Here is a 12,078-nt window from a genome sequence, read left to right on the forward strand (position 1 = left end):
TGGTTTCAGAACAAATACTATCATTAGGATACTTAGCAAATCCTCGAATGCTGTAAAATGTATAATATTATGTATAACTCACAAAATTCAATGTTTATTGTAGTCTGTAGCTTAATTGCATATAAAAAATACAAATTATGTAGTTAAGGCCTTAGTTCCTTGGTTGGACTTCCCCAATGGCTCAGCAGTAAAGAATCTGCTTGCAGAACAGGAGACATAGTAGATATAGCTTCCATCCCTGGATTGGGAAGATCCCATCAAGAAGGAAATGGCAACCCACTCCAGTTATTCTTACCTGGAAAATCCCATGGACAGAGGAGGCCGGCAGTCTGTGGGGTCACAAAGAGTCGGACATGACTGAGCACACATGCATGCAAATTCCTTGGTTAGGAAATATCCACACACTTGATATAAAAGGGAGTTTCCTTTTCTTTCCTCTTTCTTAGCTTCTCTTACTCATATGACAAACCTTTATTAATCTCCTAAAGTTTGCAGGGCAATGGGCTGTGTCCTGGGAAGTAGATGGTAATAGAACTAGGTTAGCATATGCTGCTTCTGCTGGTGGGCATAGAAATTAGTGTGAAAGTGATGTTTCTCGATTGTGTCCAACTCTTTGGTACCCCATGGACTGTAGCCTACCAGGCTCCTCTGTCCATGGGATTTTCCAGGCAAGGGTACTGGAGTGGGTTGCCATTTGCTTCTCCAGGGGATCTGCCCAACACAGGGATTGAACCTGGGCCTCCTGCATTGCAGGCAGATGCTTTACCATCTGAGCCACCAGGGAAGCTAGCGTGTATATAAAAAGCAAGTTGAGTAATATATTTTGAAAGGCTGAAAAAAGCTTATATTACTCTGATCCAAGAATGATACTTCTGTAACTGAATTCTAAGACAGTAATTAAAAGTGCACACCAGGCCACCGGAGTACAGTGGTGTAGGATATGGATTCCTGGCTGAGGGGTGAGTGGTAGAAATCTATACTAGGCTTCCCTGGCCAGGCCCCACCTCCTGATGAGTCTGTCTGTGTCTTCCCAGAGATGGCATCCTTTCTAGTTTCCCAAAGGCATCTTTCAGGCTAGCAGAGGTCCCTGATGTACATGATTTACACAGAAGGATGTGTATTATCAGTAATAGTAAAAAACTGTAAACTACTAGACAAAAATGAGAGAGTAAATAATCCTGTATCTTTATAATGGAGTACTGTGAATTTGGAGGTAAGCATTAATGAGTTGAATGTCCTGTCAAAATGTTCTTAGTTTATTAAAGTGAAAAAAATTATAGAACTAGAATGTAAGCTTGCAGTGAGTTTTGAAGTACCTGATACATTCTGCTGAGAAGTTGCAATTGATGGATTGAAACACATTTTGAAGACTAGAAAGGACAAGACATATTTGATAGAAACATGGTGTTCTAGATAACTTCTAGAGCAAGGGATATCTTTTAAGAGATAGCCTATTATGATTTCATGATATAAAACAGAAGAATTATCCTTTGAATTTCAAGAGAATATTTCTGTTTGTCCTTGTCATATTAAAATATTGCATTTATGTTCTGTTGCTTCTTAGTGGCCCTTGTAGTAGTGCTGAAAACTGTACAGTGTATTAGAGGATGCGTTTTTGAGTCAGAAGAGGCATATCTTTATAATATGGAGGGAGAGATGAAAGGAGATGGGGAAGGAGGAAGAAAGAGTCATTGCTTGATCAATTGATTGATTTCAAACTGGAATGAAATTAAAGGCCACTTCATCTTACAGACCAAGCCCATGAAACATGTACATTCTGGTATATTTCTTTTAAGGCTTTATGAGTTTCCACACATTTTCTGCTCAGATGTGTGGAAACACATGCAGAGGAAACATGGCTGGATACTGCCTGTGTAGGCATTGGCACAGAATGGGAGCTGCTTAAGAACTCTAAGGCGTGTCCCCTCTTGAGTGTAATTCCAAGTGAAAAAAAACAAAAAGAACTCTGCCTAATAAGCTGGCTTAACTGAATGCCAAAAAAAATTTTGCCTCGTGAAATGGAAATTCTGAAGCAAGTTACATAATACTGAGAGGGCATAAATAGGAGGACTTTTAAGATGTATCCAAATGGGGCAAATGGTCTATTGTAATTGAAACTCTCCAGTCCAGCAATATTTAATTCTGTTTGCTGAGATCCACATGGTCTTGGGGATTTGGAAGCTTTTAGAGACAACATAAATATTTACTTTATGTTTGTTTAATTTTTAAGTAGTGACGTATTTTAACTCAGATCAATTTTTAAAAAGTTACTTGGGTATTGGCCAAGATGGAGTCACCAAAAAGTATTCATACTAATTATTCTGCACATAGGTATCAGCTATAAAGAGGCGAAAGGAGACAATTTCCTCTGGAAAACCATGTTTCTTTAACAATCTCTTAGTTGCTAAGAATAATGGAGCCAACCATTTCAGCTAAAACATTTGTGACTTCTCTTTCAGATATTAAAGTTTCTTTTAAACCAGTTTCCGCCCTTTTACCCCCATCCTCTGTCCCTGTTTCGTCCCTCTCTTTCTTCTCTCCGTCCCTTATCTTTATACAGACTTGCATATCTTGTGCCCAGGGGCTGTCAGCGGTTTCATAGCTGGAATGCTCCTGTTTCTTCAGTTCTCCATTTCCGCCTTTACATGGCTGCTAAAGAGGAGGCAAAAACCAAAACCGTTCTTCAGCTACCCCTTTTATTATGTCACTCCACTAATCAAGAGCTTAAAAAAATTGCAGACTCAAGATTTTCTTTTCTTTCCTCCAGTGGCAGAATGTTATCAACACGTGCAACTTTTTATCATTTTAAAATTGAAGTACAGCTGAAGTGCAATATTACACAAGTTACCGGTGTACAGTATAGTGAGTCACAACTTTTAAAGGTTACACTCCATTTATATAGTTATAAGGTTTGTCTATATTCCCTGTGTCATACAACATAACCTTGTAGTTTATTTTATAATAATAGTTTATACTTCTGAATCCTGTACCGCTTCCCTCTCCATGCTGAGAACCACTAGTTTGTTGTCTTTATCTGGGAGTCTGCTGCTTTTTTATCTTCGGTAGGTTGTTGTATTATTTAGATTCCACATGTAAGTGATATCACCCAGCCTTTCTCTGTCTGACGTATTTCACTTAGCATAATACCCTCCAAGTTCATCCATGTTGTTATAAATGGCAAAATTCCATTCTTTATGGCTCAGTCGTTTTTCATTGCATATGTATGCCACATCTTCTTTATCCATTCATCTGTTGATGGTCATTCAGATTGCTTCCTTATCTTTGCGATTAATTGCATTATTATAAATAATGCTGCCATGAACTTAGGGGTTCATGTATCTTTTTGAGTTAGTGTTTTGTTTTGTTTTTGGATATATCCTGGAGTGCATTTACTGGGTCATATGGTAGATCGAATTTTAGTTTTTTGAGGAACCTTCATACTATTTTCTACAGTGTCTGTACCAATGTACATTCCCACCAACAGTATACAAGGGTTCCCTTTTCTCCTCACCCTTGCCAACATTTGTTATTTGTGTTCTTTTTGATGATAGTCATGCTAACAGGTATGCGGTAATATTTTATTGTGGTTTTTAATTTACATTTCCCTGGTGGTTAGCACCTTTTCATGAGCCTGTTTTTATCTGCATGCCCTCTTTGTAAAATGTCTACTCAGATCTCCTGCCCATTTTTAATTGGGTTACTTGTGTTTTTGATGTTGAGTTGTATGAACTATTTATATATTTTAGATATTAACCCCTTAGCAGTTCTCATTAATTTTTTGTGTGCTTTTCTTTCAGGATCAATGTGACTCTAGAAACAAATGGATGAATGAATATCCATATGAAGAGGAAAACAATAAAGGTTGGTCAAATTGTATAATTGCAGTGGCAGTCCTATTTTGAACATTAATTTGGGGCAATTATTTTCATTAGTGCACTGCTTTGACTATAAGGCAAAGGTCAATGCTTAGACACATTCATCTGTCTATAAAGTTTAATTTTTTTTTAAACCCCTAAGGATAAAAAATTATAAAGAAGCTAGATTTTTTTGTGCAAGTCTAGCTATCATCAGTTTCCAGAACCAAAACTGTTTTAAGAATCAACTTTAAAATGATAATTAGAAAATTGAAACTGATCACTGGGACAAAAAAAAAAAACAAGCCAGATTTTCCTACCACAGGCATAATATTCATCTCAGCCCTGTATGGCATATGATTGCTGTCAAATGCTGTCCTCTTTGCAGCTGCAATCTTGGCTTTCTTCAAGGATAGGATAGGATGACTATGAGAGGCTTTTACCTTTGGCTGTTTCATAGGAAAGTTCAGGTATAAATTGTAGGATAAAAAAAAATCCCATGAATTTCAACAGTTATCAAGTGCTAGCTATCACTTTGTGGTATTTATTTAAACTTACCTTGTACTGCATACTAGTCATAATACAAAAATCACACATTAATACTAAGAAAATAACAATATGTTAAACCATTTTCATTTGTTAAAGTCTGGTACAGAGGCATGTGACTCATAACCCTATATAGCTGCACAGCACGTACAATTTCTTACTTTCCTTCTTCCATTGCTCCTGCTACTTTCACATAAATGTACATTATGTCTTTCTGCCCGCTGACCTTCACGTGTGTGTATGCTAAGTTGCTTCAGTTGTGTCTGACTCTGTGACCCCATGGACTCTAGCCCACCATACTCCTCTGTTCATGGGCTTCTCCAGGCAAGAATACTGGAGTGAGTTGCCATTCCCTTCTCCAGGGAATCTTCCCAACCCAGGGATCAAACTCAGGTCTCTTATGTCTTCTGCATTGACAGGCGGGTTCTTTATCACTAGCGTCATTTGGGAAGATGGTGCTATTTACAAATGATTTTCCAGATTATATCTTTCATTTGAAATTGCCTTCTTCCAAATCAGCATCCATTCATGATAAGAAATGTTAGCAAATTAGGCCTAGAAGGAACATATCTCAATAAAAATATGACAGGCCCACAGCTAACATCATATTCAGTGTTGAAAGTTCGAAAGCTTTTCCTCTAAGATGACAAATAAGTCAAGAGTGCCTACTCGTACCACTTATATTCACTATAGTACTAGAAGTCCTAGCTAGAGCAATCATATAAGATAAAGAAATAAGTTACCCCAGTTGGAAAGGAAGATGTAAAATTGTCTTTATTTGCAGATGCCTTGATTTTATATAGAGAAAATTTGAAAGACTCAAAAGACTGATAGATGATCAGTGAATTCAATAAAGTTGCAAGATACAATATCAACATATACAAAATTCAGTAGCATTTCTGTAAGCAACAAAATTTCTGAAAAAGAAATAGATTCCACTTACAGTAGCATCATGGGCTTCCCTGGTGGCTCAGATGGTAAAGCGTCTGCCTGCAATGCAGGAGACCTGGGTTTGATTCCTGGGTCGGGAAGATCCCCTGGAGAAGGAAATGGCAACCCACTCCGCCTGGAAAATTCCATTGACAGAGGGCCCTGGTGGGCTACAGTCCATGGGGTTGCAAAGAGTCAGACGTGACTGAAGGACTTAAATTTCTTTTCACAGTAACATCAAACACAGTAAAATACTTAGGTATAAATTTAACTTAGTATGTGAAAGATCTCTATGCTGCAAACCACATGACATGGATGAAAGAAATTGAAGAAGTCAAATAAATGGAGAAGTACCTCATTATTTATGGATTGGAAGAATTAATACTGTTAAAATGTTAATATTGCTGAAAGCCATCTATAGATTCAGTGCATTCCATATCAAGATTCCAATTACATATTTTATAAAACTAGAAAAAATTTCTGAAATTCATATGGAACCACAGAAGCCCTTGAATAGCCAAGGAAATATGGAAAATGAAAAAGCAGGGGTGTCTCACGTTATTCTTTCTGATTCCAAGGTGTGCTGTAAAGTTATAGTCATCAAAACAGCATGATACTCATAGAAAAGAAACCAGCAAATAGACCAGTGGAACAGAATTGAGAGCCCAGAAATAAACCCAAGCATATATGATCAACTAATATTTGACAGGGGAACCAGGAATACTCAATGGAGAAGACTGTCTCTTCAATAAATGGTGTTATGATAATTGGATTTTCATGTGTGAAAGAATGAAATTGGACCCGTATCTTAACACCTCTCACAAAAGTTGAACCAATCACTTACAGACTTAAACGTAAGACTTGAAACTAAGAAACTCCTATAAGAAAACATAGGAACAAAATTTCTTGACATAGATCTTGCTAATGTTTTGGATATGACACCTAAAGTACAAGCAACCAAATAAACAAATGGGATTATATCAGAATAAAAAGTTTCTTCACCATAGGAAACCATCCAAAAAGTGTAAAGACAACCTACAGAATGGGAAAAAAAATATATTTGCAAACTATATATCGGATGAGGAAGGGTTTACTATCCAAAAATATAATGTACTCTTGTTACTCAATAGGAAAAAAAAAAAAAAAATCCAAATAACCAAATAAATGGTCAAAAGTCTGAATATGACGTTTCTCCAAAGATGATATATCAACAGCCGGGTTCATAAAAACATGCTGAATATCATTTAGGCATTTAGGGAAATGCACTAAAACTACAGTGATATAACACCACACACCTTTTAGAATGACCATAATTAGAGAAGAGATAATGCTGGTGTGGATGCAGAGAAAAGGGATGTGTGCGCTGGTTGGTAGGATTGTTAATTGGTGCAATCACTATGGAAATTTTATGGAAGATCCTCAAGAAATGAAGACCAACGACCATGTAATCCAGCAGTTCCACTTCTAGGAAATGTCTAAAGGTAATAAAAACACTCAACAAAAGATATATGCACCCCCATGATCATTGCAGCATGATTTATAGTAACCAAGACATTGAAACAACCTCTGTGTGCGTTAACAGATGAATGGGTAAATAGGATGTGGAGGGTGTGTGTGTGTATATATGTATGTATATATATAAAAACATATAATGGAGTATTAGTCATTAAAAGTGAGGAAAGCCTACTATTTATGACAACACGGATGGACCTTGAAGGCATTATACTAATTGAAATAAAGACAGATACAAATACTGTATGATCTCACTTGTATATGGAATCTTTAAAAAAAAAAAATGCCTCTTTCCTTCCTTGCTGAAATTTCTGCTTTATAATATTTGTTTCTGGAAAATACTCTAGAAGCGAGTATCAGTTCAGAGATGATACAAGGGAGATTTCTGGGTGTATGGTAATGTTCTTTTTTTATGAGCTCATTATTATCTGTATAGATGAATTAACTTTGTAAGAACTGAGTGCACTGTGTACTTACTTGCATGTGGATTAGTGGTGTGTTTGTAAACTGACTCGAGGGCTTTGGATGTGAAGGCCTGATCTGTAGCATTTGTCAGTTCCCATGGTGTAAATATTCCCACCGGTTTCAGTGGTTTAAAAAAGAACTTGCAAGATTCTTAAAATTTAACAATTGGCTCTTATGAGCTGGTGATGAGCTAACTCCAGCAGCTACTGATAGTTGCATTTATAATGTAAAGATAAACAGTTTTCTATACTCCTAACCAGAGATCAAGTTGCCAACATCCGCTGGATCATGGAAAAAGCAAGAGAGTTCCAGAAAAATATCTATTTCTGCTTTATTGACCATGCCAAAGCCTTTGACTGTGTGGATCACAATAAACTGTGGAAAATTCTGAAAGAGATGGGAATACCAGACCACCTGATCTGCGTCTTGAGAAATCTGTATGCAGCTCAGGAAGCAACAGTTAGAACTGGACATGGAACAACAGACTGGTTCCAAATAGGAAAAGGAGTCCATCAAGGCTGTATATTGTCACCCTGCTTATTTAACTTATATGCAGAGTACATCCTGAGAAACACTGGACTGGAAGAAACACAAGCTGGAATCAAGATTGCCGGGAGAAATATCAGTAACCTCAGATATGCAGATGACACCACCCTTATGGCAGAAAGTGAAGAGGAACTAAAAAGCCTCTTGAAGAAAGTGAAAGTGGAGAGTGAAAAAATTGGCTTAAAGCTCAACATTCAGAAAACGATCATGGCATCTGGTCCCATCACTTCATGGGAAATAGATGGGGAAACAGTGGAAACAATATCAGACTTTCTTTTTCTGGGCTCCAAAATCACTGCAGATGGTGACTGCAGCCATGAAATTAAAAGACGCTTACTCCTTGGAAGGAAAGTTATGACCAACCTAGATAGCATATTCAAAAACAGAGATATTACTTTGCCAGCAAAGGTTCATCTAGTCAAGACTAAGGTTCGTTAGTCTATAGTTTTTCTAGTGGTCATGTATGGATGTGAGAGTTGGACTATGAAGAAGGCTGAGCGCCGAAGAATTGATGCTTTTGAACTGTGGTGTTGGAGAAGACTCTTGAGAGTCCCTTGGACTGCAAGGAGGTCCAACCAGTCCATTCTGAAGGAGATCAGCCCTGGGATTTCTTTGGAAGGAATGATGCTGAAGCTGAAACTCCAGTACTTTGGCCACCTTATGTGAAGAGTTGACTCATTGAAAAGATTCTGATGCTGGGAGGGATTGGGGGCAGGTGGAGAAGGGACGACAGAGGATGAGATGGCTGGATGGCATCACTGACTCGATGGACGTGAATCTGGGTGAACTCTGGGAGTTGGTGATGGACAGGGAGGCCTGGCATGCTGCGATTGATGGGGTCGCAAAGAGTCAGACACGACTGAGCGACTGAACTGAACTGAACTGAAGACAAATAGGGCAAATGTGGTAAATTCAAATTGCCGCAGCTCATTCCTCTGTCACCATGGAAATCTTCGCTCATTATCATACAAAAAGTTCTCACTTTCCCTATATATGAGTTTAATACTGTATTCATGTTTTTGTTCAGTTGTTATGAAAATTTTATGTTTGAATAGATCAGTGTTAAGTTTTATATGTTTATACATTTTGACAATGTCATTGTTCTATAACTATGACATAGATAGATATAACTATATAACTATACATATAACTATATCTATGACATAGATATAACTATGACAACTGAGGATGATGGCAAAGAGAATCATTTTGTTAATACTTACCTGAGTATAAACTGAAGATGCTATCCTTATTAGCTATAATATATTATGTGTGATTCATTGTAAATGATCATGCCTCATAGCTTGTAATTCATGAGTTCAGAAGTCTTTATAGAGGGAGGCATAGTGAGTGTTTCACTTAATGTGTTTGTCGTAATGAATTACATTATTCATCATGCTGTTTTTTATATTTTTAAATCTGCGTTTTCAGGTATAGAGGCTTTAGAGCAAATTCATTGATACTTGTTTTTAAACCTGCTTGGATCAGGTGGTGTTAGTTTTCATAAGGTCTGATTCAGAGAGAAAATTGCAGTTTGGACATTTATCTTTTCTATATTTCACATATATTCCCAAGGTCAGTTTTAGGATGACGTTTTTAAAATGTCAGCAGTGGATGCAACATTGCCACTGTCTACATAATTGAAAAGGGATTTGAATATGGCTCTTAAAACTATTTTGTACGTTTCCAATTTGCCAGTGGTGATAAAATCTTGCCAGAGCCACAGAATATGATGTGGTGCCTTTCTGCTTAGGTTCTAACATTTAAAGAGCCTGAATAGCATTTGTAAAATTTCTTTTGTGGCCATATCAAGAGTCTTCTAGAAGCAGTCTTCCTCTCCCTTTCCAATCAATCAATAATGTATAAATATATAGTGTATAAATATATATTTATATAAAAATATACCTATATAAATTCACATTAAATTCTTTACTTAGTTTTTAAATTCTTTCTTTTTTGCCCCTATACCATCTGCCATTGCTGCTGCTAAATCTCTTCAGTCGTGTCCGACTCTGTGCAACCCCATAGACGGCAGCCCACCAGGCTCCCCCATCCCTGGGATTCTCCAGGCAAGAACACTGGAGTGGGTTGCCATTTCCTTCTCCAATGCATGAAAGTGAAGAGTGAAAGTGAAGTCTCTCAGTCGTGTCCGACTCTTAGCGACCCCATGAACTGCAGCCCACCAGGCTCCTCTGTCCATGGGATTTTCCAGGCAAGAGTACTGGAGTGGGGTGCCATTGCCTTCTCCCCACCTGCCATTAGATAATATTAAATAAATTCTAAAAAGATTCCAGTTACCATTAATTTCTACTCACATATATCAGCATAAAACCTGGTCTATAGCATATTTTAGTTCTTTAGCATATATTAGCAGTTTCTCTCATTGTAGAATGTTTGTGGACCTGACTCCAACAGACCTGACTTTGCTCCACTGTTTTCCAGCCATTTCAATATGTTACCCAGTACTCTGAGCAGCTGGTTCAGAGCAGGTGTCCAGAACATATGCATGCATATACATTAGTCCAGCTTATCAGAATTCATGTTCAAACTTTTGCTCCAGTGTTGGCAGTGGGTAAGTGTGGAAAGCAAGAGGACAATAGCTTACCTTTCTGAGAAAGTTTTAATTCCCTACCAAAATTGTATTTCATAGCAATGGACAGATATAATGTGGTTACTTTAAATGTCTTTTCCATAAAGTTTCAAGACGTTCTTCACACAAAGTAGAAAACTGTACCAGCAACAAGCCAGTCTTTTCTTCTATTTTGAGCTAAGTTGGCATAATTGTTGAGAAAGCCTGGGTTGATGTAAGTGAAATCTATCATCAGCACTGGGCTACTCTGCATTTAGGTAGTCACCTGGATCATAAACATGGAATCAGAAAAAATGAGGTCTTGCTCTGCAGTTCTTTGTAGTATCTTGGGCCAGTGACTTTTTTCTGAATTTTAATTATCTGAACTGCAGTGTGGAAAAATAACACCTGTCCTGCCTATTTCAAGAGTTGTAATGGAGAAGGCAATGGCACCCCACTCCAGTACTCTTGCCTGGAAAATCCTATGGACGGAGGAGCCTGGTAGGCTACAGTCCATGGGGTCGCAAAGAGTTGGACACGACTGAGCAATTGCACTTTCACTTTTCGCTTTCATGCATTGGAGAAGGAAATGGCAACCCACTCCAGTGTTCTTGCCTGGAGAATCCCAGGAATGGGGGAGCCTGGTGGGCTGCCGTCTCTGGGGTCACACAGAGTCGGACATGACTGAAGTGACTTAGCAGTAGCAATAGGGGTGAAAGGAAATATGACATATTTGTGAAAATAATTCAGAGCTATAGAGTCCTAAAGGTGAGGGTGGTGCTTGATACTCAATTATTTATATAGCACAAGACAGAGATTCATGACTTTCTTGTATGATGTCACATCAAAGTCAAGTGTTTTAAGAACTGAAAGTGCCCACGAGGGTCACGGACTCTAACCTGTGCCTGGTATGGCTTTCTTCCGTAAGCGTGGGTTGATTACTTTAGCCCTGTATCTTGAGTACTCTGTGCAATGTCTTACTGCATGTGGCAGTTCATCCTGTTCCCAGGCATATCTAGTTATATTAAAAGTTATTTTCTTGAGTATAATCAGTAGATTTGATAATGGTCCAAACTAATAGGTGTATCTCATATTTATTAAAATATCATCCTTTGTGAGGTCATTCTTCTCTCAAGTCCCTTAACTCTTCACTGTCTAGTTTCTTAGACCTGGGATATAAGAACAAAATGATATACAGGGATTTGAGAAAGATTGTGCCATTATTGAAGTAGGATAAAAGCTTTATTAGTTGAAAAGATGGTGCATTGCTCATTTTAAAAACATTAAAGCATACAAGGCCCCATCACTTCCTGCCTCATGCTTGTTGGCATTTGGTGAGCATTATTTACAGCATCTGTGTGTGCATATATACAAGTAAATAGAGATGGTTTTGCAAAAGTAGGACCATATTTATATTTTGCTTCTAATATAGAGTTATTTTTTGTTTGCTTCTGATGTAATGGAAGATTTAGAAGCTGGGTTTAAACCAAGGAATTTACTATTTTTAAGTTAATATCCTTTCACCAAAGTGACTGTATTACTTGAGAATTAAGAGAAAGACCAGAAAACAAAGAAACAAACAAACACAAAAACCCCTCTTTGTATTCTTTTATTTCTGTCTTTTTTAACGACTGAATTTAACTCTAAACAACGTCT

The 12,078-nt window shown here is 37.6% G+C and overlaps 1 protein-coding gene across 29 annotated transcripts in view; it reads left to right on the plus strand.

Annotated features, from left to right (window-relative positions):
• Window positions 1-12,078, plus strand: part of KLF12 (Kruppel like factor 12) — a 534,319-nt gene that overhangs the window by 165,226 nt on the left and 357,015 nt on the right. For all 29 annotated transcript variants that reach the window (XM_044927244.2, XM_044927239.2, XM_044927243.2 and 26 more), the window contains one exon: window positions 3,798-3,861. In XM_044927244.2, the coding sequence (XP_044783179.1) occupies window positions 3,829-3,861 (33 nt within the window). In that variant the 5' untranslated portion in view covers window positions 3,798-3,828. The remainder of the gene's footprint in view (window positions 1-3,797; window positions 3,862-12,078) is intronic.

The sequence above is a fragment of the Bubalus bubalis genome, chromosome 13 (genome assembly GCF_019923935.1).
Source record: "Bubalus bubalis isolate 160015118507 breed Murrah chromosome 13, NDDB_SH_1, whole genome shotgun sequence".
NCBI classification, from domain to species: Eukaryota; Metazoa; Chordata; class Mammalia; order Artiodactyla; family Bovidae; genus Bubalus; species Bubalus bubalis.